We start from the raw sequence: 27,981 nt of genomic DNA, 5'->3' as shown, positions 1-27,981 counted from the left end.
CAATTTGACTAGATCATTCTAACTTCTAGTATTAACAAGGATGCTTTCTCCCAAATTATAGAACTGTCACTTTCAGTATCCTGCTGTTTCAACAGTGGTAGCCACCATGGACTGTGGGATTAACACGGAAACTTGCTCTGATTTGACAAATCACATTTCTGTTGCAGAACATTATTAAGATAAACGGATATCTCCAATCCCATTCTATAAATCCCTCTCCAAATCCTATTTATTTTGAATTTGATCTCTTCTTGCTACAGGAAATATGTCTTTAGGCCTATTTTGGTTCACATAGAAGAGATTTGCAAAGTTTGACCAGATATCTTATGCTCATGAAGTTCATACAGATGTTCTGTTAGCTCACTATGGCAGTGGACCCCAACCTTTTGGGCACCAGGGACTGGTTCCATGGAGGTTTTTCTGCAGACTAGAGGGCATGTGGTTTTGCATGCTGCCGGCATCCTGCCGGTGGGGCTTCACTCGTTTGCACAGCCCAGTTTCTGGCATGCTGCTGTCCACGGACTGGGGGTTGGAGACCCCACTTTATGGTGTTCTATAGAGTTACAGCAAGAACAAGGAAAAACAGCCACATGCTGTATAGCTCCACAGATTTAAGTGGAGCGGTATTGCTGTTTATAAAATAAGTAGCAAAGAGCATCTTAAAATTCATTTCTGTGACTTGCTGATGTTCCTTTTCTGAAGTATACTTATGATCAGGAAGTGAGCTTATGTAACTTAAGAAGCCAGTATAACTTATCAGCCTGGGATTTAAGGTGGGGGTGACTATTACTACAGGACCAGCAGTTCAATGGTCCTGTAGTATTAGTCACTGTTTATGGATATCAATTTGTCTTGATAAACCTTCACTTGTTTCAGAATACCTACTGTCAGTATCCAATGAGAACAGGGCTTCCACACTATCCATTTTGCTGCCATTATGTATCCTTTGAAGAAATCTCAAACGCCTCCTGACTCTTAAAGGCTTTTGTTGCCTTTAAGCTGGCTAGAGCTCTGCTCTTCCATGGTGCACGTGCCCACCTTCTCCTGAATTACCATGAATAAGAGACAGATTCCTCTTCTGATCCATCTTTATTTGTAAAAGTCCAGATATAAAATCTTAACATTTCTTTAAAAAACCTGAAAAGGCACATTAAAAACTATTGTATTTTCCACCCCAAAGCCTGGACTATATTAACACTACCCATTTTTTTCCATTGCATCATTCTTCTTCACTCTCAGTTGCTGTCAATCCTCCAAAGATTCCCTCTTCCTGCATTTCAGGAGCAAAAGAATGGAAGGAGGACAAGAGTGCAACTACCTCTGGTCCAGCAGTCCTTTAGTAATAGCTTTCTTTTTCCACCCAGCCTACAGAGGAGAAAAGCAAAGACACCAGGTTGTATATGTCATAGTTTAAATATCAGATTAATTTAATTCTTGATATAAAAAACAAATTAGGGAACACACAATACTGAGCTTTCAAAGCACAGGTAAATAAGTTAAATATAGTGTTATAATGTAAATTCATGCCAACGCCTGGGCTTCCAAGATACTAAAAGAAACCTGTCTCATTCATAAAGTAGTAGTAGCTGTCGTCATCATCATCATCATTAATGTTTCATATCTGAGTCTTTAGAGAGCTTTCTAGATCAGCACAATGAGTCTATGACCCTAGCATATTATTGGGTAAATAGTTGCTTACCTCCAGGGCTGCGTCTGATGATTAGTTTTCTTACTTCATCATAGACAAAGATGAGGAGAGAATAAGGGAAAGCACAAAACCACCACGAAGGTCTGCAAGGTTAGAAAAATAGTTGTAGTACATAGCTGTATGACATAATTGATGGTTAGCAAAAGCTCAGTAGCGTCAAAAACAAGAATGAACATATAATTAAGAGGAAGCCCAAATCCATTCCTTTAATCACTGAATTAAAAAATGATCAAAATTATGCTAAATCCTGTAATAGCAACTGAGGATTATCAACTTTAAAGACCCAACATTACTCAGGTTTATTACTTACTTCAATGGGTACATTCTCAAGGCAACATCCATTCCTGGGCAGTAAGAGAGGAAGGCAGCAAGAGCAGTTTCTTCAAAGAGACCAAATATTAGGATCTTGTTCCTGTGGAAGCATTAAGAGATCAAAGTTGATCTTGCAGGCTCTTCAGCTTGCAAACATTTTCCCAAGGCTGCTGGCCTACATTACTTCCAAGTTGAGTGATATTCAACAATGCAAGGGTTACAGGAAAAAATGCCTTTGTTAAGAGTCTGCTGCTTACTTCATTCCTTGCTGGAAGACAGAATTCCTTCTGGTCTTACAGATAACCAAGTCTGCCCATTGTACCACCACAATGCTGACAAAGAATGCTGTGTGGCAAGTGAATTCTACAATCTTCCTTTGCTCGTAAGTCTAAAGAAGATTAAGAGAAAAGATCAAGAGGTTATTGGGCTTCCTCCTTACAGTCAATGAAACAAAGATCCAATGGGCATGGGGATTTAGTAATGACTGGTAGTAGTTCCCTTAAGCTAAATACAAACTCACCCACTGCTGTCCATAGCTGTCCTCCACATCATTTATCCATCGGTCATCCCACATCACTCTAATCCCTAGTAAAGTGGATGGCAAGAAGCCATTCTCTGCGAGGATTACAAAGTATGTGAAGAAGCCACCCAAGGCTTGGATCATCCCTAAACGAGTAAGACAGAGGTGAGAAAATATTAGCAGTACTTTTGGAACACACATTCCAAAAATATGGGCGTCTCTTTTGTGTATTATTTTAAAACCGCTCATCAAATTGAAAATATCTCATCATCTTCCAATTAACATAAACGGGAATCATTTTTGTGATACACATTTATTCAAATGATCTATTTGCATAAAACTTAAGGATGAAATATCAGCTGCTGCTGTACTGATCTTTGTGAAAAAATATACAAGACTGAAACTTTCCAAATTCCAGAGGAGTCTATCTTCATCATGTCAAAGGACTACAGTTTTTCTTAAGGTCTCTTGCACAACGTAACTGTACTATGCTATGCAAGATGGCCATTCCAGCAACCAGCACTGCCCTCTTAAAGATATCTCTGACACAGTTGTTAACCCCTAGTCCCAACATCCAGTTGGTTCCCATTTATCCCCCTAGGTCTCTTACTTATACGCACTTTCCCACTGAAGAATTCACCTGCCCTTTCCCTAGTTGTACAATATAATGTACCATCTTTTGCAGTTTCCTTTAATGATGCTAGCTTTCAATATTATTAGCACACTAAATTTCAATAGTATACACACTATGATTAATGAGCCTCCATATCAGCCACAATCCTGCATATACTAATTAGATTTCTATTAGCAATTGCATTTTTTTCTTGTGAGAAGTGCAAGAGTGCACACCTCCCCTAGAGCATATGAGGAAATACAGAGAGTTGCAAGCCTTATCAATAGAAACTAATCTCAGAAAACTAGTGCAGACTGCTCTGGATACTTCCATAGATGTGGCATCAAATTTCAAGGTGATGTAAGCCACATTCTGTATGTGAGGTTAGAAAATTTGTCACAGTGGAGAATGAGGGAGGGGGGTTCACTGTCCCTCCCCCCCCCCCAAGTTAAATTCTAACATGCAAAATATAACTTGGTGGAGGGGAAGAGAAAAATATATATAGGAGAGATGCAGAATAGCATGAATGACATGTCCTGCACCTATTTTAGATTTTATGTTAACTCTCCCAATTTCCCTGCTTACCTTCCATTAAAAGAACGCAGTACTTTAAAAAGTCTGCCATCTCTTTTCCCATGTAAAACATTTGCTAGACTTTTGAGCATTCTCCCTTTCACAAAAAACTGCCACCTCTATTTGCCCCCAAAGAGATACAGGTGGGTGCCTCTCCACTTACCAATCTGACCATAAGCCATGCTAATCAGTCTTTCGTTTACCAGTTTGTCTGTCTTGGGGTTTCGGGGCTGTCTCTTCATGATGTCACTTTCTGCTTGCTCATATGCCAGAGATATTGCAGGAACCTTTGGAGCAGGAAAGAGAAGTTGCAGGATTAAATTAAGCTTCATAGACTGTAAGCTGATTCATATATGATGAATCAGTATCATCCGCACCGAAAAAACATTTGGCCTCATTGCAAACATTATGTAACAGAAATATACTGTATGTCTCATTCTATGGGGTTGAGGGGATTAGTTGCAATATTAATAAAATTTACTAACCATATCAGTGCCTAAGTCAATGCATAAGATGGTGACTGTCCCCAGTGGTAAGGGGATGTTGGCAATTATGAAGATAAGAAAAGGCGTAATCTCAGGAATGTTACTGGTCAAAGTATAGGCAATTGATTTCTTCAGATTATCAAAAATCAGGCGACCTAAAAATAAAGAGCACTTTAAAATGAAAGCAAATAGAAGATTGTCATACACTTGAGGCCAACCTTCCTTCTTGCACAAACTCCTTAGGATACAAAATTTAATTCACTCTAATGAAAGAGGATGAGGAAAAATCCTCTGTAGCAGAGCACACACTAACAAAAGGCAGATGGAAATTTAGCCAACTGACAAGTGGAGAACGTGCCTACTTTTTCAAGTACCAAACAGGGAGTTTTATATTCTTGTATGAAGCACGCACAGTTCCACACAGAATTTGGGGAGGTAGACTATAACACGGAAGAAGAAGAGGGAGACAAGTTCTTCAATTTAGAAAACGGAGCTAGATATTTACCTTCTTCAACTCCAGTAACAATAGAAGCAAAGTTGTCATCCAGTAGAATCATGTCAGCTGCCTGTTTAGAGACATCTGATCCAGCAATGCCCATAGCAACACCAATGTCTGCCTTTTTCAAAGCAGGGGAATCATTCACACCATCTCCAGTGACAGCTACAATAGCACCCTGAAAGATTAAAACAAATTCTTTTTTCCAGACACTTTATTTCAAGGACAGCCTAACTTTTTTCCCTTTATGAGCTTGGGGAGGGTCCACAGTTTAGTGTTAAAGCACATGACTGACACTGAGAGACCATACTGAATCTCCAACTAAAAGTATTTAAGATATTCTCATCTGAAGAAACCTACTGCCAGACAGTAATGAACCACTGGAATAAAGCAGTGAGGCGTCAGGAAGTTATGCAGAGCAGATCAATGAAGGGAAAAACCCTACAGATCTGTAATGGATGGAAATGCAAGAGAGAGATATTTTGACTATATATATGTATTAAGGCAAGCTTATTAATTAATAATAGAATAGACTCCTTACTGGAAATATCTAAAGAGATACTGGACACCAACTGTCAGGGTTTTTATTTTACACTGACGATCAGAAGCTGGAGAGCGTAGTTCACTTTCAAAGTCTTTACCACTCAGATTTTATGTAGAATGGACAGGCTAACATTGCAGGTTTCCCCTCTACTTACCTGCCGTTGGCAGCCTTCTACAATAATAAGCTTCTGTTGTGGGGATGTTCTAGCAAAGACTATTTCAGTATGGTATTTCAGAATATCATCTAGTTGTTCACTGGTCATATCCTTCAAGTCAGACCCATGAATCACACAGGCTTTGGCATCTCTGTAATTTAAAAGATGGTATATTGAAACGTTGCAGATTATTCCTTCAAAACCTTGCTTTCCAATGAAAATGAAAAGATATCCTTGAAGTTAACTCAGGTCCCGGTGACTGTGCCCTTGCGCTTTTCTTGGCAATACACTGATAGTGCTAATTTCCTCTTCCAGTATTTCGATTTCCTAATCTAGCCAACAATCTTGAAACTACCAGTTCATGCCCCAACCAAGTATTTACCAGGGTTCAACACTTAGCCTCACACTGCTTTGTGCTGCCATCTAATGAAGCAGTGCTGAGTTTGCTTTGCTTTAGCGCTCTGCAAATCATTCTGTGCATGCACAGCCTATGGCCAAACCCATTTCACACATTTTTGTCATAGCATGGAAGGAAACAGAGGCTGTTTTTATAGGTAGAAGTTGCTTAGTGGCAGGGAGTTGCTAAGTACCTGGAAAGCTAAAGGGCAGACTGAAGGCAAGTGGGCCAGTGGGACATTCTGCACTGAGATAGCAGCAATGATGGCATCTGGGAGGGGGATGGGAGCCCGTGGAAGCTCCTGAGGGAAGGAGTACAGAGGAAGAAACCTGCCCTAGTTGCTCATCCACATTTTATTTCATCTAAAACCTAGGACAGTCAAAGCAGCCCAGGTTTGGGTTTCTGCCAAACAGGCTAAACTGAAGAAGGTGGCAGAATCACCACAAAGATTTGTTTGTTCTGGGTTTGAAGCAAACATTGTCACTTTGTGTGTACACACCCTACTTTGCTTCCAAACCTTCAAAAGGACTCAGCTGCCTAAAACAATGAAATACTGTCAACAGCTCTTTTTCTGAAAAAATGAAACAAAATAATATTGAAACCTTTTACTACTTTACTACTCCTATCAACAGATATTGTTTAATGCCAGAATAAAGAAATTAATTAGCAGGATTGCTCCAATTGCTCCCAGAAATGTTCCACATTTTTTACTCTAGCAGCTGGTCCAATACCTGGGGTTGACCTGGTTGACAGGGATGTTGAGGCGAAGAGCAATATCTTCCACAGTCTCATTTCCCTCAGAGATGATGCCTACACCTTTGGCAATAGCTTTCGCTGTGATGGGATGGTCTCCTGTCACCATAATGACCTACAGGATGAAACAAATCTACCTCAGCAAGTGCAATGAAGACAAGGCCTAGAAGTCTTTTCAAATGTCCCTTGCCTGACCCGAGGAGCATCAAATAAGCTGGTGCTGATGTCACTTGTTTAAGAAAAAAAGAAGAATCAGCAATAACCCTAAGCTTTTGAGATGGAAAAGGAGGCTACAAACAGGCTTAGTTTAATCTCTCCCTCCCCACCAGCCTCATCTTTTATCTGTAAAGCTACCAAACACCGCCCCTTTTCAGTTATTTGGTGTCGTACTTAGCCTTAAATATTTGAGGGGATAGGTTAGTGGTACACTTTTACCTTTATTCCAGCACTTCTACATTTGCCAACAGCATCAGGCACAGCAGCACGAGGAGGATCAATCATAGAAATTAAACCAACAAAACACAGCTTCTCTACAGGGAAGTTCACCTCATCCGTATCAAACTGGAAGCCTTCAGGAAACTGTTCATCAGGCAGAGCCAGGTGACAGAAGCCTGGAAGAAATCCCATTTCCGTTATTTGTAGACAGACAGACTAGGGCAGGCATTCAGCAATGATTTAAGTTACCCAGATCTGTTTGGGAAGGCTTTGTGTATTTGACATGGGCACTTGGGAGGAAAATGTTGAGACGGGGACCTTCTCTGCTACAATGCCGCAGCGAGTGCTTGACCATGACATCCAAGCCATACCATCATCTAAAGTGATAGTAGTTCAAGCACTTCTCACCCACTGGCTAAATATTTTCATTGTAGTTTAACAAGCATTTCATGCAATCTCTTGGCTATAAGGTAAGACAGCTGTCAATGGAGTCCGTAGGGATGGGGTGGGAGGTCAGGAAGGCTTTCAAAGAGGTAAGATGGGAGGTAAAGCAATGTAATTAAAGCCCCACCTCAGGCTTACAGCTTTAACTACACTGCCACAACTACCCTCTTACCTTTTGAGGGCCCTATAGAGATTATGGCTGACTGACAGATTTTCTGAGAGAAGAGGGAACGAACAAGAATTCAGCCATCCAATCTTACCCAGAACTCTCTCCCCCAAGCCTCCCAATTCAAGGTAGGCATTTTGAAATGCATCTTTGGCCTCCTCATCCAAGGGAACTTCTTTTCCATGCATCAGGATGGAACTGCAACGGTCAAGAATTCTCTCTGGCGCACCTTTCATCACCAACAGATATCCTGATTCCGACGTGTTTGAATTCTTGTGAATTGATAGCTGCATGTTTTTAATAAGAGTGTTAGTTAACTGCTTTTTGGGTGGTATTTCATACACTGGTTTGGAATCTGTCTTGCAGATGACAAGCACACAGAGCAAAAGAACAGAAACCCCCCCCCCCCCAGCCAGAGCTATAATCTGACTGATACATAATTTAGCCTAACTGGGTTTGGGGAAGACAGCAACACAGCCCCACATAAAAGATACTAAATTTGTTCCCGGGGAATGCTTCTGTGCAAAAATCAGGAATTTCTTACTTGGTATTTATTGGTAGAGTTGAATGGGATCTCCACTACTTTGGGGTTCTTCTCTCTCAGTTCCCTGACAGATCCACAACAAAGCTCAATGCATTTTAGGAGTGCAGATTCGGAAGCATCTCCTGCCACTGCTCTCTATCAAGTAACACAGCAGTTCACAATAAGGACTGGAAATCTTTTGAAGGCAATTTCCACCCCACCCCTTTCCAAATAAGCTTAACTTTATCAACAAGACATATTTCAGCATTCTGCGATAAACCTAAACCAGTTAGGTTTCTTATGTTAAAAAAGAGGCTAGTGTTAAATAGAAACTAACAAAAGTAAATATTTTTGCAGCAATACTGTAAAGAGCAAATAGGCAGGCTTGATAATAATTATAGAGTGGAACAGAATGTGCTCAGCACCAAGAGAGGGCATAAGCCATCTGTAAATAACTATTAAAAAACACAGGATACCTCAAGTCAAGTTTTTACAAGTTACTTTCAAATAGTTAAAATCCAAGTTCTCTTATTGCTACTTGCCTATAAGTAGTTTGCTTTGCTGATGATACACCAGACCAGTATCATCTCAATTTCACTGAAATTTAAGGCAATCCAGAAGCCATAGATGACAGAGCATTATAGGATTGATAAATTTCATGTGCTTGTTGCCTGCCAAGATGAAGCAGTTTGTCCAGCACTTTGCAAATCACAATGCCTAATTATCTATCCAACATGGGTTTTTCTCAGTTTAGGGGGCATAATTGTACTCTCCTTATTATATCACAGTTAAACAAAACTATTGGTGGAAGAAAGTTTCTTCTGTCATGGATAGAATTTTCAATAAATTCTTGAACTATGCACAAATCTGTGAATTAAATTTCCATTCAAGTCTTTAGTAACCCTAATTAACAATACTCCATGCCACGAGCTTATAAATGAGGAAATGGTGTTCTTATTAAAGATGTTGCAATGTTGCCTTTTCTGTTAGCAGAAACATTCTATTTTCCAAGATTTTCTATTTTCTATTTTCCTTTTCTTGATGCTGCTTCACATTAACGGCAAGGCCACAGAAGGTAGGCAAATGTGTGCAGCTATGGCAATTGAACCAAGGGATTAACTCACCTTCAAAATGGGAACATTTTCTTGGTTAGCCTGAAATACAGCCCGGTTACATAGTCCTGCAATCTTGGCTAAAGCAGTCCAGCTCGGAGATGTTTTGTCAAAAGAAGCACCTAAAGGGAAGTAACCCATATGTTCTACACAATTCTACGCTCAAATGAGCACACAATTCATTTCCTCTGCCACACTTTCCCCTTGTTTGACTTAAAGCTATCATGCCAAGCACAGTGGAGCAAAGTCCTTCTCACAACTTCTTGATGACAAGCTTAGATGCAAAAGAAAGATCCCTTCCTGGTCCAGAACAGCCCTCAACAATAGCTGTAAGACTTCAGTCTTGATTAACTACCATCTTCTACATTTTCAGGCAAACTGTGACCATTACTTCTAAATCTGGAAGGAACAATTTAAGGTCCATTCTTCTAGACATAAACAGTTAGGCTTGTGAAGAATTCCTGGGTAATCATACATATATTTTCACCATATATACTTTACTGATATTTTCTTTTTAACAATAGTCTGTGGATTTATTTATTTAGCATTATGGTATTGCAATCCATGTTGCTATTTTAGTTGGTTAAGAGTAAAAACAAATGCTAGGCTGCTTATATGAAAATACTTATTACAATAGAAGGAAAATAATTATATGGCTTCCCAAATATATGGGAAAAAACACAATTTTCTCCCAGTTTTCATTTTCAATTAAAAATGTTGGCCAAGCAAAGGATAAATATTCATAACTATGGTTGTTTTCCATTCATTTTGTGGGAAAAGAAGGGGGAATTTAAAAAAAAGTATTTTCTATTCCACTGGATAACAAACAATACACTACTCTCTATTATATAGGGATGAGGATGGTTGGGGAAAACCTTGATATTATAAGCCTTCAGAAAACAGGATGAAAAGTATTGCAAATTCTGGGGTAGACTTATTTCCAGCTCTTTATTCCTTCATTATAATGACTTGGTCCTCTCCCTTGTCCATGTGAGTAGAGAGAAATATGGCTTTTCGAATGACAAGATTTCAGAATTAATGGAATTTAGAATTTATTTTTTTCTCTGCTATTAAACAATCAACAAAATAATATTCTTCAAATGATGATCAACTTTTTTTTCAAATATATTTTATGCCTAATTTGTGCTTTAACATGGGGTTTTCTGTTCTGAAAAAAATATATTCTTAACATGGTTGTTTCAGATGAGTCTAGATCAGTGTTTCTCAACCTTGGCAACTTTAACATGGGCTTCAACTCCCAGAATTATCTAGCCAGCATGGCAGGGCTGGCTGGATAATTCTGGGAGTTGAAGTCTGCCCATCTTAAAGTTGCCAAGATTGAGAAAAACTGATCAAGACTGATTTAAAACCATATGTGAAGCACTGCAAATGTATTCTTTTTGGCTACTGTGGAGACTAAGCAAATTTTTTACATGTGGCTAGAAAGCTAGGCTGCAGGTCTGAACAAGTATTATCTTGACCATTAGCAGAAAGCAGTGCCAAATTATCTCTTACAGAGATCAGGAGGCTTACCACTCTGGTTTTCTGTTGTGTCAGCTTCATGGATCTGGTTATCGAACCACATGTGGGCAACAGTCATGCGGTTCTGGGTCAGGGTGCCTGTTTTGTCAGAACAGATTGTAGAAGTAGAGCCCAGAGTCTCCACAGCTTCTAAGTTCTTCACAAGACAATTCTTACGAGCCATGCGCTTGGCTGTGAGTGTCAGACATACCTACAAAGTGAAGAAAGGGGAGATGAAGGCAGTCTTCCATCATGATTTATATTTCTTCAGATCTTTTATTAAAAAAGAGTATGCTGACCTATTCTTTATGGCAACTTACTGTCACTGTAGCAAGCAGACCCTCAGGGACATTGGCAACAATGATGCCGATAAGAAATATTACAGCTTCTAGCCAAGTGTACTCAAGGATCAATGAGAGGATAAAAAAGGAGACACCCAGGAACACGGCTACACCAGTAATTATGTGGATAAAATGTTCAATCTCCGCAGCAATGGGAGTCTGTCCCCCTTCCAACCCAGAAGCCAACGTAGCAATGCGGCCCATCACAGTTCGGTCACCAGTGTTGATGACTACACCACGGGCAGTACCTGAAAATCACAAGAAGGATTGTAATTAAACTCTCCCTTCTCTCTTCGCTATGTGCAATGCAAGCATGATACACAATTTTGGCTTTCAGAACAAACAAGGACATCTCTTCAGATGTTTCTCAGTCAAGTAGTTCAAATATATTGCAAATGGTGGTACACATTTTCATCTCTCATGTATTATGTTTTATAATCTTTGATTTATTCTTCTTCTTTGTCCTCCTCACAAAACTTGTCCACTAATTCATATGGGAATGACAAAAGATTCTTTGAGAAAGCTTTCAAGTATAGCTACAGAAATGATGTTCCAGCAATAATACCATGTTTCCCCGAAAATACCTACCCCAAAAACAAGCCCTAGCCCAATTTTCACACCTGCACCTAATATAAGCCCTACCCCCCAAAATAAGCCCCAGTTAAGCCCCACCCACCATCTGGTTGTACAAGTGTGGCGAGGCACAGGCATAAAAATCAAGCTAGGGTGCATCGTTCTGCTGCCGCTGCTCGCACAGACAATGTCATAACACAACACATAGCCTCCTGCCATGAGCAGCTGCTCAAGCACGATGAGCCACACAGCATCTGGCCACAGGCAGCCGCCAAACTTGGGCAGAAGCACAACGTGTCAGGGCATGGGAGGCATGGCTGCGGTGGTCCTAAGGTAAGTGAAAAAGACTTACTTATAGGACTATCTTATAAGACATTCCCCCCATCTTATTTTGGGGGAAACAGGGTATTCATGCTTTAGTTCAAAAAGACTTATAAAAAAAACAATTGCAAACACTCTTTACAAATTAACATCCATCAGTTCTACAATGTGCTAACAGAAGACGTGCTTTGCTAAGACATTTCCTAATTTCTCCTTGAATAAATCTATCATTTCTAGATCTGAGAACGGCGTATGCCTTATTGGTCAAATATCGGAAATTATATTTACCTTCAACACAATTAGTGGAGAAAAATGCAATATTTCTGGTCTCTAGGGGGTTATCATTTGTACAGTCTGGAGACCTCGTCTGAGGCTCTGATTCACCTGTGAGAGATGAATTGTCTACCTGCCGGAGAAAAAGGAAAAGTGCATATATAGTTTTGTGGAGGCACTGGGTGATACCATGTCTGGATCTTCTGCAGGTCGTCCAGTACAGTCTCTTCATTTTTACCCCTTGAAAATATACATACCTTACACCCATTAGCTGAAATTATTCTCAAATCAGCTGGAATTCTGTCTCCTCCCTTCACCTCCACTAGGTCTCCAACAACTACACCTTCAGCATTGATGCTCAGTTTTTCCCCATTTCGAATTACTAAAGCTTGCTGCAAGAAGAAGCAATGTTCAGTGACTATATAGGACAGCTTCACTACCAATATGTGATCAAAGATACATTAAAAAAATCTTAACATGTATTTTTTTAAAAATCTGAAACCATAGCACTTTCATACCTGAGGTACCATGTTTTTGAAGGACTCCATGATCTTTGAACTCTTTGCTTCTTGGTAGTAAGAGAAGCACCCAGTTATGATGACAACAGCAGCCAGCACAACACCTAGATATAACTACAAGTATATACAAATATATATGAGTCTGTATTTTAAGTGATATTACTTACTCACACAAATCTCAGTAAATTCTGCTCTGAGTTTGCAATGTAAATTGGAAGCAATTATTTTTACAACAATATTCCCAATGATTATGCTGATGAAAATAATATGTGAAGAGAATTTAAAGAAGAAGAAAAAGTGGGACAGCAAACTATTTTCAGGTCAGAGGGAGAAGGGACCATAACTTAATCTAATTCTTAAATTAAACAATATGAGAGAAATCTGTTGTGAAATTTTAGGATTTTGATGTTGAAATAGGCCTACCCTTAGCTGGCAAGGGCACTAGAAATACATAAACCAAGCTTTCACAGGCAAATCACAGATGTGTCATGCAGAAACCTAAGTTCAAAGACCAAAATGTAATTTGAGCATGTGTAGTGGACATTTAGCACTTATAGGGACCATCTTAAAGTAACTGGGCTTGGATCGCTGAATTCGGTAATTACTATATAATATTGGGAAAAGATGCATCTGGTTTAAGGTAAACTTATGGGTGATACACACTCTAAATCACATTTTCAACTCCTGTATGGATTGCTGCATAACTTTAGATCATAACCACCATGTTTATACTTACTAAGCAGAAACTAAAGTCATAGCCAATAAGGAAAAATCAAAATTTTCATTACTTTATGTTTTCACAAGAATATATCCTTCCCCCAATTCTGAGCAACTGTGAGTAGCTTTGAAGTAAACTCTTTCAGCAACCTCTTCTGACAGACATATAATCTTGAGGCCCACAACCAATATGTTGATGTTTCGGGGCATCATGATTTCCCACGATATCTAAACTGGACTATTCAGTTATACCTCCCATTTTCTCTCCTCTCTCCTCCCCACCCCACGTACATTGTCATTATTAGGTTCTTCTCCTGTTGCAGCTTGAATACCAAATGCCAGAAAACAAAGAAGAGCTCCAATCCAAAGCAGAAGGGAGAAGCCTCCAAAGAGTTGCCGGCAGAATTTAACCCATTCCGGGGTTGTGGGAGGAGGAGTGAGAGCATTAGGGCCATCTCGAGACAGGATTTCTGCAGCCCGCGCAACGGACAGTCCCTAAGACGCAGAAAGGGAATGAAGAATTCAGTTACAGAAATCCAACATGGAGGTTACTAGAGAGTGCTATAGTTGTCAAATTGTTGCTTTCTTAAGTAACATAGAAACAAGTCAGTTTTTCACTCATTCATATTTTCAAAACAACTTTTTCCAAATAATCTCTTAGTCATTGAAAAAAATATGCTCCTTTTATATCTATTACAATTATTTGAATGTTGCCTGCTTGAGCTATTTCAGCTTATAACAATGGATTAAACTGCATGAAATCCAAAACATTAAAAACATTAAATCTGAAAAAAAAAACTGTTGTCTTCCAATACTTTCACTGATAAAAGACCACAGTCCTTAATATCATAATTATCATGTGACAGTCATAACCTATGAATGATAGGTATAACATTAACGGAGTTGAAAGGGATCTTGGAAGTCTTCTACTCCAACCCCCTGCCCAAGCAGGAGACCCTATACCATTTCAGACAAATGGCTGTCCAATATCTTCTTAAAAGCTTCCAATGCTCAAGTCAAGTTGGGGAAGAGAATACAACTTCCAAATTATGACAAGAACATGAAGTGACATTGTATTCCTCCCAGAACCTGCTGCCAGGTATTTTGTACTTTCAAAGCAGAAAACTCCATCCAAAATTGACCAACTTACCCGGCTGAGATCAGTTCCATATTTGCGATGAAGTTCATCAAGGCTGAGTTTGTGATCATCCTGCAAAGTCAAAAAGACTAGTGAAGCCACATTTAGGTATCCAAGAATATTATCAATATATTGATGGAGTTTAACCATAACAGTTACTAGAAAGAATTGCAACTGAATAAACAAATTAAGTTTATCTGAAGTTTAAGCCTGGGTGTGTCAAGGGGAAAGAAGGCACTATATGCTGCCAATTATCAAATTACCATTTTACTACGCTACATCCAGAGTTTTGGTGACAGTGAGATGGCAAATTCTCTTAGCCAATTTGGAAAACTATTAAAACCCATCATAGATCCAAATGGTCCAATCCAAGATAATCAACTTAAAAGTCAGAAAATTGTCAATTTATGCCAATCCAAGCATTATGTTAATTTTGTCATCATTATAGATCAATTTTTTTCTTACCAGTGAAACTTCTTTTTTTAGTTCCTCCATATCCTTTTCTTTCTTTCCTTTCTTTCCTTTCTTCTTCTTTGCTCCATTCTCAGATGTGGCTGCAGGTTCATACTTGTCACGTCCAGTCTATATGAAAGTCAGAGACCTAATATAATAACTGCCTTACACTGAACCAGGTCATTGTTTTTATTTTACTTTAGTTAGTTATTTGAATTTATTTACCATCCAATTCTAACCTAACAGAATCCATGCAGTTCTGTATTTTCAACTTCTGTTCAGCCTTTCCGGGGCTTTGGACAGAGGTTCTATTGCTACATTTCCGTTTCAGAGATCTTTGCTCTTTTATGTAAAAATCCTAAAAACAATCATTATAGGATACTCAAAATCCTTCTCAAATTTCACAACGTATTAAAAACAATGGTCTATAACAAGAAGCCTACTGCACATATCACAAAAGACAATCACAGGACTTCATTTGTAAAGCCAATTTTCATCACTCTTGGGCATAATACTAAGATCTGGAGCCTGAGTATGGTTCAGGATGAGTAGCTATGCTTTGAAATAGTGTCTGTACTGATAAAGCATTATTTTTGGCCAGTTAGCAAAATAAAAACACAGAGCTAGCTGCTTTTTAAAGTATTTATTCTACTAGCTTGTTTCATACACGACACTACCGATAGTATAGTCTGCTTGATTACAATATAGCCTACCCAGCTAATCATATTTAAAACAAATAATAACTTCATACAATTACAGTCACGGTATTAGGCTACTCACTTCTGGATAAGGAAATAATTCAATAAAAAAAATACAGCATACAAGAAGCCTTAGAAAAACATTGCTTGCTATGCATTTGAAGTTAGAGAGGTGGTTCTTTAATCTTACTGTACCATTTGGAATATTGCAAGATTGAATCTGGCTCTCTTACTGGGACCAGAGGTTTAGTTTTTCGAGCTTTTGGACTCACGTTGGAGCGGGGGAACTTCTCAGAGATGGGCTCCAGCAGGGGTCCGAAAGCTCAGAAGACAAAATCTCTGGTCCCAGTGAGAGACCCAGATTCAATCCTGCAACTTTATCCTTGGACACATACATTCACCTTCATTCATTTAGAATGTATTTCATGTAATGGGTAAACGTAATGTATGGTTACACATAAATATTTCAGCCCTAAAAATTTCCCCTTTCCAGAAACATTCTATTTCGAAAGGCAGCATGAACACTTTTAACTTAAATGAAATGCACATATTAATAAAAAATAATTAGTTCTGCATCTTATTATTTGAACTGCAACTACCTTATATACAATGCCTTTGTTTCAAAGAGATTAAATTGTTTTTAATCCATCTTTTTCTTAAGAATGGTAGTTTCTAAGATCAGTATGTACAAATATTTACAAATCCTGTAATGAAGGAACAAACTTTAAACAGAACAATGATCTAGACAGGACATTCAAATCAATATTTTTATTAAATCAAATAGGCCATTTGAGGAAGAAAGAAAAAAGATCGCAGGTCATTTTGAACTTAGCCACTGTTTTCACTCATATTCGTTTAATTAATATTTTAAAATTTTATTTCTTAAGCATATTCCTGAAAGGGGAAGCCTTAAGAATAGAAGTGCTGAGATTTAACATGGTGGAAAACTAAGTTTCCTGTTGCTTGAGTAGGTAAACAGAGCCAATCACACTTTTGAATAAGTTGTGGAAAATCTGGGTCTGGTTGCCAATGGTATCTTTCAAAATGCTTTGCAGAAGTTAGGGTATTATCAAGAGAAAATGGAGCTCAGATACTTGGGTAAAGCATTGTAGGGCATTCAAGGAATAATACTTTGTTCATGTTTTTCACACGCTCAGGGCTATGGAACATTTGGAAAAGCACTGAGCTGGAATGGAGCTCTTGTTCTCTGCCTCTTATCTGTTGTTAGAAGGTAAAGCAGAGCTGAACATTCCTGACATTCCCTTCACTGTATTGTTTCCCTTTCTAAAAAGAGGGGAAGGGGAAAACATTTCAAAAAGGAAAACTACATTCTTTGGAAGAATGGCACTTCAGCTATCCCAGCTGCTTATTTTAAATACAAGCAAAAAATCTTAGATTATCATTAAGTAAGGGCACAGGAAACTGTTTCAGAATCACTTTGTCCCCCCCTCCCTTCCGCACATTTCAATTTAAAAGGGAGCACAATCCACATTATTTTGATGCCCCCAATTCTCTTCCTCTTCCTTACCACCACTTCAGAACACAGAAATAATGGCCTGAATCTAAATCCTTTGTGTAATATCATGGCTGAACAATTGCTTCCAACAGCTCTCTAGCAAAGAGGATTTAGAGCTGTACATTTTTTTCTTTATCAATATATGCTGATATTTAATTTAGATGCAGCACTGAAGTAGCACTTACCTACTTCCTTACTATGCAATTCAATCTGCAACAGGGCAGTGTACTAGACACAATTAATCAGGAGGATAAGGTCTTATTTAACCCACCAGTTTCTGGTAAATATGCAAGAAATTCCTCTAATTAAGATCAAGCCTGGGCAGAACAGGGATTAGGATGCCTGCTACCAGGATTTTGTCCTTAAACAAATGATTGTATATGAGGAAGGAAAACTGATCCAAGTGTTCAATAAAATACAGCAAAGTTGCTTAATTAGCAGACCCACAGTAGATTTGTTAATTAAGATCTTCAATATTAAAAGTATGTGCTTAATCATGTGATATATTCACCCAAACGGCAAAATCTGCCCATACAATGTAATTTTAGAAGTACAGTCAAAACATTCATTTATGCAAAAAATATGGTAGTGCTGTAACTCGGGCTATGCAAAACAGTATTACACACCCAGCCAAGTTATAGAATCTGGGATAGAATCTATGAAAGTTTTACAGATGTTAAGAATTCTTCCACATTTAATGATTTGCATAGTTAACAATGTGCCCAAACCAAAACCTGAAGGGGGAGGTGTAGGAGGGCTACTCTTTCAATCTGGACAAGATAACAGAGAGGACACCAGAACAAAGTCCCTGGGAATCTGTTCTGTTATTATAATGACATCACAAAAACAGGATCTCAAGGAGAGTTAAAAACGCTACTGTTCTCTAGTCTCAGCAACACTTGCAGAACAATGGTGATTTATGGACAATGAACCTTTCCCCTAAAGACTGGAAGAAAAAAAGTTACAAATACTTTTTTTGAAATACTTTTTTGAAGTAATGGCATATACAGGGCATAGAGGAGGGATGTGCAGCATTCCAGACCCAAAGCAAAAAAGATGCTTTGGAGGGGGATGGCTATGTTAACAATGTCTCCCTGCTTCAAGCATGCATCTCTAGGATCACATGGCAACTAGGTGGGGGGAAAGCTTTTTTTAAGGTGGTGCCAGCCTCCCCTGCAAAGCACTTTTTCTTTTTCATATCCCAAGTGCAGTATGTCCCTAGAAGATGCTGCTGTTTGAGAAGCACAAACCAAAAATTAGCATTGTCACAAGGCCAATGTACAATGAGAAAACAACTGAATACTGCAAAACCTGAGAAAAAGAGGTCTTCATCCAACCCAATCCAATATTAATCTCTTTTAATTGGATCATTTAGGCATACCACAAATTATTTCAGAGAGGGGTAACTTTCTTTCATTGTGGGGGCTGAACCTTTTTTCCTACAACCCCCCCTCCAATATTTGGGCTTACAAAGACAACGAATATTATGGACATGACTTCACAGGAAAGTAAGCTAGTATTTTCCCAAGATTGTACAGCAGCTGCAGTGCATAGGCAATCAGCAGAACCCAGAAAAAAAGGTTTCCTCTTTAAAGAGTTACAAATAAAAGCTCTATGCTTCGAAGCCTCTTTTTATACTTGGATCCGAACTATCATAGACACCACCACCCCTTTAGACTAGAGACCAGAGAATCAATCCCAAGGCTGAAATATAGACTTGGAAGTTTTTAAAAAAAACATCCTGGAAGAAGGCAGAGGCAAATTACCTTTCTACCCTAGCTTTGAAAAATACATTAAAGTGTCTATGAAGTCACCAGGAGTCAAGCTTGATGTGAATAGAAAACTTTCTTTTTCTATCCCTACTTTTGGTTGCCACCAGGCACAATTTTTTAATGGTTTCAAAACCAAAAATTTCCTTAGAACAGAAAGGCATGACTCCTGACACAAGATTGAAAGCCACCTACATGTACAAACTGGAAAATAAGGGTGTGCAAAATTCTGCCTGAAATAACTTGTTTGAGGGAACTGTGCCTGAACCAAAACATGCATAACTGAGGTGCTTTGGTTCATGTGTAAAACAAGGGAAGAGCTGTTTTGCTTCAGGCATGGACTGAAATATAATTATTCTAGGAAGAACTGGTTTGAGGAGGAAGAGCCCAACCCATTGGTGATGGCAGCTGAGGGAAGGGAAAGAAGTGCTGGGAAGATGAGGCCAATGGGAGGGGGTGTCAATGGAATATGCGCACTGGGACACAGTGGATGTTGGCAGTGGCAACAACCAAGAGGAAGGAAAGGAAGGAGCTGGGAAGGGCAGAGAACAGTGCAGGCAGGCCTGACGAATATGCTACTCTGGCAGCTACTGAAAGAATCAGGGGTGGTACATGCCAGCCTAATCCACTTGCACCATCCAGATACTGCCTCACCTGAATCTCTGTACAACCAAAGCATTCTGAGTTTTTTATTCTGCCAAACCAAGGTTCATCTAAAATGATTTGGCAGGATTTCTGGGGCACAATAGTCGATTCCAGTTCAAAAGAAAATTTAATGTTCCATTACATGCATACCCCTACTGAGGAAAAGGGACCTCATTTCCACAACAGGCTCCACTGCACCTGCTACAATCTTCAGTTTCAACCACAATTGAAAACACCAGGTTTTATATTACAAAGTCCTTTATAACCTGAGAAGGCATTATTCTGAGCACTTCAGCAGCCACCTCATAAATGCTATCTCTATACAGTATTTACAATTTTCTATTTCAGGTACTGTAATTTCACTCAAAAGAAGCATTTGTATTTGTATTTCCTTATTTTCTATTTCCACCTACTTTTTAGAATGAATATTAGCAGTCACTGTCTACATGCAGCCTTTTTTTAGCTCTTGAAGTTCTCAAGACCAGTATGGAAGAAACTGAAGTAAAATTGTATTAAGGTTCTGACACATTTCACAGAATTGTAATACCAGAAAATTAATCCCTTTAAGCAGCAAAAAAAAAAAAAAAAAACCTCTACTCCAATGTGGCTTTGTGCAATTACATCACCCCCAGGGCACTCCAATGTCCGTTCCCCATTCCCAGAGTACGCCAAGTTCTTTTTGAGGATGGACAAACTCCTTTCCTCATGCTACTGCTACACTTGTATACTCTCCATTTGTAACACCAGACACAAAAGGTATTCTTCCACAGCAGTCAGTATTTTGATTTGCCTAGTACACCAACATTGCCAGACAACAGCTTAAGTGAACAAGATCAACAATTTCTACTACTTGATTATTTCTTGCGGGGGGGAGGCCAAGGGACACAATGAGAGCTCCCCCCACGTCAAATAAATTTTCCCCATTTCAAATATTCAATTTCCATTTGGAGAGTTTATGAACAAAAAAATAGGGGTTTAAGGCAGCCATTTTTCACTTATATGCCCATAAGGCATGTATATTCAAAATACCTTTCACTGTGTGCCATTCAGATTTGTATACATTGTGCACTGTGTTTTAACAAATGTAGCTTATATGAGATAATAGCTACAGTCAATGTGAGGAGATCACAGCTGTGGAAGTTTATTCCCCTGGGAAAAATGATCCCTTGGTACAAAGCATTATCTTTAAACTTCTAGGGAGAGAGAGATGTAGGAACAATTTACAGCACAAGCACCTTGACTACGGTATTGTTATTTCATGCTCAAATACAGCAATTAAATTTCCGTACTGTGTCACAACAGAATGGCAAGTATACTCTCTCTCCCCTGCACTCTCTTATTTTGTTTTCTTTTGACAAAATTAACTCTCATAAACATGTTGATTTGATTGAAGACAAATTGCATAGTTTTTAAAATATGTTTTAAACTCAGTTTGAATCCTGCAAAAAAAAAAAAGAAGATAATATGAACCAAGGACTATCTCAAGATATGGACTGGAACACTCTGAAATCAGGTGTTGCAAAAAGTGTGTTTTAACTGGAAAAACTAGAAGGGCAAAGATGATTCTGTACATTTGTACTATGCCTCTCCTACCTATTTTGGTTCAGATAGCAGCACTTGTATAGATTAGTATATGCTATCTCAGGCTGCAAGATGTTTTGGATACATCTCTCATCCCAACCATGCTTGGCTGGGCCTGATCAGACTTGTAAAAAAGTCTTCCTCACAGCTTCAATCTCAAACTGTCTATCGTGGACCCCATTCTTAAGAGGGGGCATGCATAAGCACACCAGTCTGCCTACCATCCCTGTCTTACTGTCCCCATTTATCTGTATTTCCTTCCTTTCATTTATGTTCATACCTATACTTGTTATCTTGTACATGTTGGACAAATAAATAAAATAAATAAAAATCAAAGCCCCTTTGACTTGGAATGTACAAAATTTGTTGAATACAGAATTAGGTATGTTAGGAAGATGTCTAGAACAAACTATTTCCCTCTGAAGTAAATCCTATGTTCTAGAAGTGCTTGATGGTATTCTGGGAACAGTGTTTTGTGTAAAACATACCCATTCCTGGATTTCATTTCCAGGTTAATCATTTTTTGATTATGTAAAAGCTCCCAAGATCATTCTGATTTTTTAATATGGAAGTGAACAACTCTGATGTTAAGAGAGTTTTTCTGGGTACTTCAGTATGTTACAGGATCATCACTGGCATTAAATATTTCTCTCTGTACTTGTGGGAGATGAAAGGGAGAAGAAGATATTTGAAATTCTAAAAAGAAGGGTACTATGGCTTGATGCTAGAAAATTGTTTATTATTTTTTTAACTACCAAGATATACATTTGAATGAATACTTAAAATGTTTGATTTTACAACCACTTCTTTTATTTTTATGTTCCATTAACACAACTATTTTGTTTTCTTCCCAATACTATAAAATACTTTGCTACAAAGAGATTTTAGTTACAGAAGGGGAGGCAGTTCATGCATGTGTCAAACAAAGGACATGCAAAAGTTGTTCTCTAATACAGCTCAACTACATATGGTTAAAACTGAAAATAGCGCACCTAAGAAAGAAAAAAAGTTCCTGGCTAACATCCATAACTCTAATTAGACAGGAAGGTTCCCATTTACATTTACAGTAATCAACTCTGCGGGAAAGTTATGCCTTGCAACTGTACTTGAATCGCTGCTTACGTAAGAGCCAAACTCAAGGATCTAACTTGCCCAAAGAGCAATAAGATAGGTTCAAGTACTTTTCCATTTCTCTAGTGTTGAAATATATTCATCTGAGTCTTTAGTATAACATGGTTGCTACTCTTTATTTGAAATCCAAATCTGATTCTTCTGAATCAAAGATCCCTCTGTGATTTGCTTAATGAAATCAGTGCTAACAAGGAAAATTCCCAAACTACAGAATATCAACTTTGTTTATTTTACCAAGGAAGTAACAGAGCATTCAAACAAAGCTCTTACATTTCTTGCAATAAAGATACAACTTCATAGCTGCACATTGCAATGAATTAAGCAATCTAGTTGTTGCAGAAGCGAAACCAGTTTAAAACCTACGTTCCCAAACCTTAACTAATTCAATGCCCCCCTCAAAGCTACAAATTGCTAATATAAAGCTAGAATCATACATCTAGAAATAGTTTATAAATATATTAAGAATTTTACAGGCAGACATCTATACAGAGATCTTTCCAGGATCTGCCATTCTGAACTAGGGTAAAAAAAAATATTGTGGCAGAATTTTAATCAATCCAGCAAATGCATACCTCCTTGACCATTAACATTGTTTCCTCAACATAGCATAACTGCATAAAACTATCTATAATCCTCAACATTATTTTGAGGCAGTCAGTCCTAATAAATTTGGTATATCTTCAGAACTATACTGAAAACGAACTTTTAGGAAACAATTGGCAAATTGAAAATGGTTCTGCTAATAACTGTGGTGGAATGAAGAACCATCAGCTCTTTAGAATCATCCTCGTAACAAGAAGCTGTCTTGGGATCATGCACAAGTTACTTCTCATGATGTGACTGGAAGACAGTGGTCTCTGTTGAGTGACTAGGAGATGATGGAATGCCCTAACCATGTTTGGTGCCTTTATGGGTATTGGGTTTGTATACTTCTTTTTCTAATCACTTTTGGAAATTGCTTATTAATTGCTATTCAATTATTTGGGATCTTTAGAATGACAAGTTTTGTACCAGTGAGTCTTCTTCAAACTTTCATGAAAGAAATTTTAAATGCAGTTTTAAGGTTTGAATGTTTTTTTTTAATAAGAAGTGAAACATAGAACATTGATTCTGAGAAGTTATAAACAAACAAAGCATCCAGATACACCTGAAATAAGATTTTGGAATTAATTAATCCTTCCTGTGGGAAAATGTTGTTTTTTAAATTTTATTTTTTTAAAAAATTGATAGGATGGGACTTTGAAGATTAGAGGGAACCAGAATGAACTAAAGAACACTTAAATTTCACTTATTAATACAGAATGGAGCAAAATACTTTAACACTGCATTTATTGAAGGATATCGGTGAACAATGTAGCCAGAAGTTAATTTTAAGATTGCCTGCCATTGTAGACAGTGTTTAAAAGATGCTGTGAAAGTGGAACGAGTTTTACTGGATAAGATGGAGACCGATATGAAACGTGGATTTAAAAATGATAGACTAAAAAATGATACAGATAAAGATGAATAAATGAAACTGGCTGATGATATAAAAATAAACCAAAAGAGCAATCTGGGCAACTTTCCTATATTGTATTTATACAAGACAAACTGGTTAAAGTTTTCAAGAATTTTGTGAGAAATGGCAAAGAAAAATGACAAGAACATTCTAGGATATTATTTGAAGGGATTAAATTGCAATATTGTTAAAAGTAAAAACAAGGAATACAAAATTGGTTTATTTGATCAAGCCTAGAACATATATGTTGTTATCTCTAGTAATGGACTTTTTCTGACTAGGACTTGAAAAATGAGGTTTTAAGGATTTTTTTATAGATAAAAAATGAGATACTAGAAGAAAAAAAATAATTTGCTTAAATAGTTTAAGAGAAGTTACTAAAATTGTTTATACTTGTGTTTGTGTTTGTATTTCTTTTCTTTTTCTTATTTTTCTTTTTCGGATTTTTCTACACATTCTGTTTTTTTAATTCTCTTATTCTTTTAGTTTATATCAACTTTTATCTTTTAAATTGTAATGTTTCATAAAATTACTATTAAAAAACTGGGAAAACAGAGACTAAAAGCTAAGAAAACACTAGGTGATTCTTCTGCTTCTGAAACTGCAGTTCTGTGAAAAACCAACAAACATTCCTAACAGTCAAGCAGCTTAGTTTATTCAGTTACATGATCAGGCATATTTATGCTGTGATTCTTTAAAGCTCTGAACTTTCACCCAAAAGGCATTAAAAATAACAGTATCCATTCTGTCTGAAACAATCATATACGCATTTGAAAATGAAGCAAGCTGTTGCATCAAACCACAGGATTTTATAGAAGTTTCCACAATGTGGCAACAGCCTCTCTTGTTTCCACCTGCCCTACTCAATGAACCATTATAAACAGCAATCATTCTGCAGATCTAGGCCCTCAAGGCCTCCGCAGAAATAGTGAAAGAAAGCTGTTCTAACAAGATTCAAATATACAAACATGATTTCAACATTAACACAAAGAAGAACCTTTCTGTCTGTGCTATCTGAAACAGCCTATGGAGTGTCTTATTGGAATAAAGTGATTAGACTACTGTGAGCAGTCACCAATCATCCAATGACCTTGGGCCAATCTTGAGACCAGGAAAGAATCCCAAGAGGCCAGGGCAAGGACATTTAGAGGCAGGGCTGAAAAACACTAACCCCCAAAACACATAGACATGGCCCACATTCAGGTCTAAATCCATCGTGCTACAGACAAAAACTAGAGGCATAACTAAGCCAGCATGTTTTTCATTTCCTTGGGTTTCTGGTAGCTCTTCTAAGCATGGACTGATTAAAAAGCATCCAGATTTACACAAGTGAATGAACAGACAAAATGGCAGCACACACAGCTAGTGAGTTTTCACCTAATCTCCTCTCCAGGAGACTACTGAAGTACAAGAAACGAGTTTAAGAAATCAAGTTACCATTTTTTAAAATCAAGCCAGGCATCGGTTTTCATCGTTTTAAAAATCATACTGATGATTCACTCCCCTTTTCACATTGGAAGGTTGCTTAGAAAGAGTTACGTCCAATACAGAAAAACTCGAAATATGATGTCTGAACCGGCCTGCTCATCTTTTTCACTTTTCTGAAGTCATGGCTAACTCTTCTAACTTCATGGTTAGAAAATTATGCCTTTTAAAAGCTAGTATTAGAAAGAAAGTATTTCTCTCTAGAGGCTTTTCTGACTAAACAAAAGACTAATGTGATATGTGTGCCCGCATATTTTCAGTTACCTCATGTCACAACATTAAACTGCTAAATTAACAAACAGGTAACCGTCAATTAACACTTTTAACCGAAGAAGGAACCGGAGCAGAACGGATTAACCGTACAAGACGGTGAGGCGGCGGGCCGAATGACATGCGTTTCAAAGCCCAAACGAAACTCTCCTACATGGATGGTAATGTCTTAATGTCTCCGGGACATAACTTTATCTAAGTCCCTATATATAACTCAGAGAACAGTTTGCCACCTGTGGGATTTCTATTTTTTTAACAGGTCTTTCCAAAAACTAACACGAACTCTCCGCTCGGGAATTCGAAGAACACTTCGATTCTCGCCGCCCTAGGCGCGCCATTCTGACTGGCATATTCGCGAGGCGCTCCACCCGTTAAAATCAAGAAAAGGGAGGATATCACTACGGAATTTCCCGAACGCCTTTCCGGAGGTCTTCGGCCGGCCGGCCCGCCCGCCCCTTCCCACCAGCGATTCGTTGCTTCAAGTTCCGGCAGCCTGTTTGCAGACCGCGAGCCGCCGAGGGTGGAATTATCCACCCCACGACAAGATCCTGTTCTGCTTCTACAAGAACCTCGTGTTTGGGGCACATTCTCAATTCTAATTTGCAGCGCGGCGCTTTTAAGCCTTCTTATCTTTTCAGTTTGGATGGCAGCGCCTCTCCCCGGCGCAAACTGTGCCGGCCAGCAAGGATCGCGGCAGCGCGCCATCCAATCCTCAGAAAAAAGGCGCCCGTTCAGCGGCCGAGCAGGCGGGGGCTGTGCTGGCCGTCGGTACCATTAAAGGAAAGAAACTTCCTTTACAAGCAACAGGCGGTGCTACGGCGCTTCGTGCCGCTGAGGTCTAGGCGATTCCAGCCTTCTGGCTAAGAGACGCGACCGAATTCCCGCGGTGTTCCCCGACCCCGACATTTTATTTTCCTCACCCCTTTGCTCATGGTGGCGACTGTCCGCGGTCCTTTCTGGGGCTACTGTCGATCTCCGGGAAACGGGGGGCGGCAGATAGAGAAGGAGATACTGCCACGTGTGCGCCGCAAGCAAGTGGAAAGCCCGGCTGGGGAACGCTTGTTAGGCCGCCCCCCTCTTCTGCGACCGCTTGCCGGAGCACCCGCGGAATGCAGCCGGAGTGACCGCCTAAGAGCGCCTGTGCCTCGTACACCCAGCTGGCCAGCCTCATCAGCCCCGCCCTTGAACGGGGCTGGCTCCGCCCTGATGGAAAAGAATGGGTAGGTGGAAAGGCCTCTAGGTCGGTCTACGTCGATGGAACGGCCTGGCGGGGGTTGCTGAAGCGATTTTTCTCGGTTCCCGAGCCGCCGCCTCTTTCGGGTGCTAAGAAGGACTTTTGCTTCCCGCTCATTGTTCCCCACTTTCTCCATTTAAACGAGATTTAACCGTGTAGCCAGCTTAAAGGGGAGATCTGTAAGTCTCGAGAGTACAAAGTTTAAAGGACATTGTGGGTGAGCGATTAAAGTCGAGGACGGTTTCTAACAAGTATGAAGTAGAATGTGAACATTAGGCAGTAAATCAGCAAAACATTTGAGATATACTTTTAACTTTATACGAATACACCAGCCTTTTAAACGAGGCAAAAGTTTTCAGGAAATGTATTTCTTAGAATTTCCAGAGATTGTTGCACTGAGCATAGCAAACAGTATGTTCTCTCAAGGTGTTCTCCAAGTGAGTGTTGTTAATGTGAGCATGAATGGGGTGGCTCCCAAGTTTACGAAACAAATTATATATGGAGCCATTTTTCTCTTGCAATATTTATTGATGAGCAATTTGCTTTTCTCAATCCATTCCTACTTTGGAACATTTGACTTCTTATAAAAAAAATCAACATATTCTGTCTTGTCTGTATAAATCTGTCAGCGGGGAGTGAAGAATCACAGAATTGCATATTTTGCTAAAAACTGGCCTTCATCAAATTGTGGGACATTTAAGGATGGTGAGACTTTTATTTTCCTTTTGTAGAAGATGTAGATGTTTTACATTCACTGTCCTATGAAAAATCTCCTTTGTCCCTGTGGGAAGCCCCCGCTCCTAGAAGAATGAAAATTTTGTGGAAATATTAAAAAGGAAGAATATTATATTTCCCCAAAAGGAGAAATGAAAAAATCTTAAGGGAGGCAGAAACCACCCCCAGTTTCCCTTCCCCAAGCAGAAACTGAGGAGGCCAGCTTTTAGAAATGCAGATTTGGTAGTTCATTCAGAAAGACTGGGTCAAGCAGAAACTCAGATAAGTAACAAACAAAAGGTTGACAAAATTAGCTCAGACAAATACCCAGGATTTGCATTTCCCCTTTT

At 38.8% G+C, this 27,981-nt stretch overlaps 1 protein-coding gene and 1 long non-coding RNA gene across 2 annotated transcripts; one reads left to right on the top strand and one right to left on the bottom strand.

The window, feature by feature from the left end:
• Nucleotides 1–1,070: 1,070 nt before the first annotated feature.
• On the bottom strand, nucleotides 1,071–26,949 carry ATP1A1 (ATPase Na+/K+ transporting subunit alpha 1). Its single transcript, XM_026675429.2, has 23 exons — nucleotides 26,604–26,949; nucleotides 15,103–15,219; nucleotides 14,650–14,709; nucleotides 13,791–13,994; nucleotides 12,783–12,896; nucleotides 12,522–12,656; nucleotides 12,280–12,397; nucleotides 11,077–11,345; nucleotides 10,769–10,967; nucleotides 9,248–9,357; nucleotides 8,145–8,279; nucleotides 7,695–7,887; nucleotides 6,991–7,166; nucleotides 6,534–6,670; nucleotides 5,406–5,556; nucleotides 4,717–4,885; nucleotides 4,212–4,366; nucleotides 3,890–4,013; nucleotides 2,541–2,686; nucleotides 2,278–2,408; nucleotides 2,019–2,120; nucleotides 1,700–1,791; nucleotides 1,071–1,365 (listed from the first exon to the last, which is right to left on the bottom strand). The coding sequence occupies exons 1-23, from the start codon at nucleotides 26,613–26,615 to the stop codon at nucleotides 1,337–1,339; spliced, it is 3,078 nt and encodes a 1,025-aa protein (XP_026531214.1). The 5' UTR covers nucleotides 26,616–26,949; the 3' UTR covers nucleotides 1,071–1,336.
• Nucleotides 25,716–26,796, top strand: LOC148132375 (uncharacterized). The gene is made up of 2 exons (XR_015747919.1): nucleotides 25,716–25,844; nucleotides 25,943–26,796. It is a non-coding gene; the product is annotated as an uncharacterized LOC148132375 (long non-coding RNA).
• Nucleotides 26,950–27,981: the final 1,032 nt, after the last annotated feature.

The sequence above is a fragment of the Notechis scutatus genome, chromosome 2 (genome assembly GCF_049901735.1).
Source record: "Notechis scutatus isolate UNSWTSFEM ecotype Mainland chromosome 2, rNotScu1.2, whole genome shotgun sequence".
NCBI classification, from domain to species: Eukaryota; Metazoa; Chordata; class Lepidosauria; order Squamata; family Elapidae; genus Notechis; species Notechis scutatus.
Note: the sequence above shows the minus strand (reverse complement) of the source record. Positions and strands in the feature narration are given on the sequence as shown.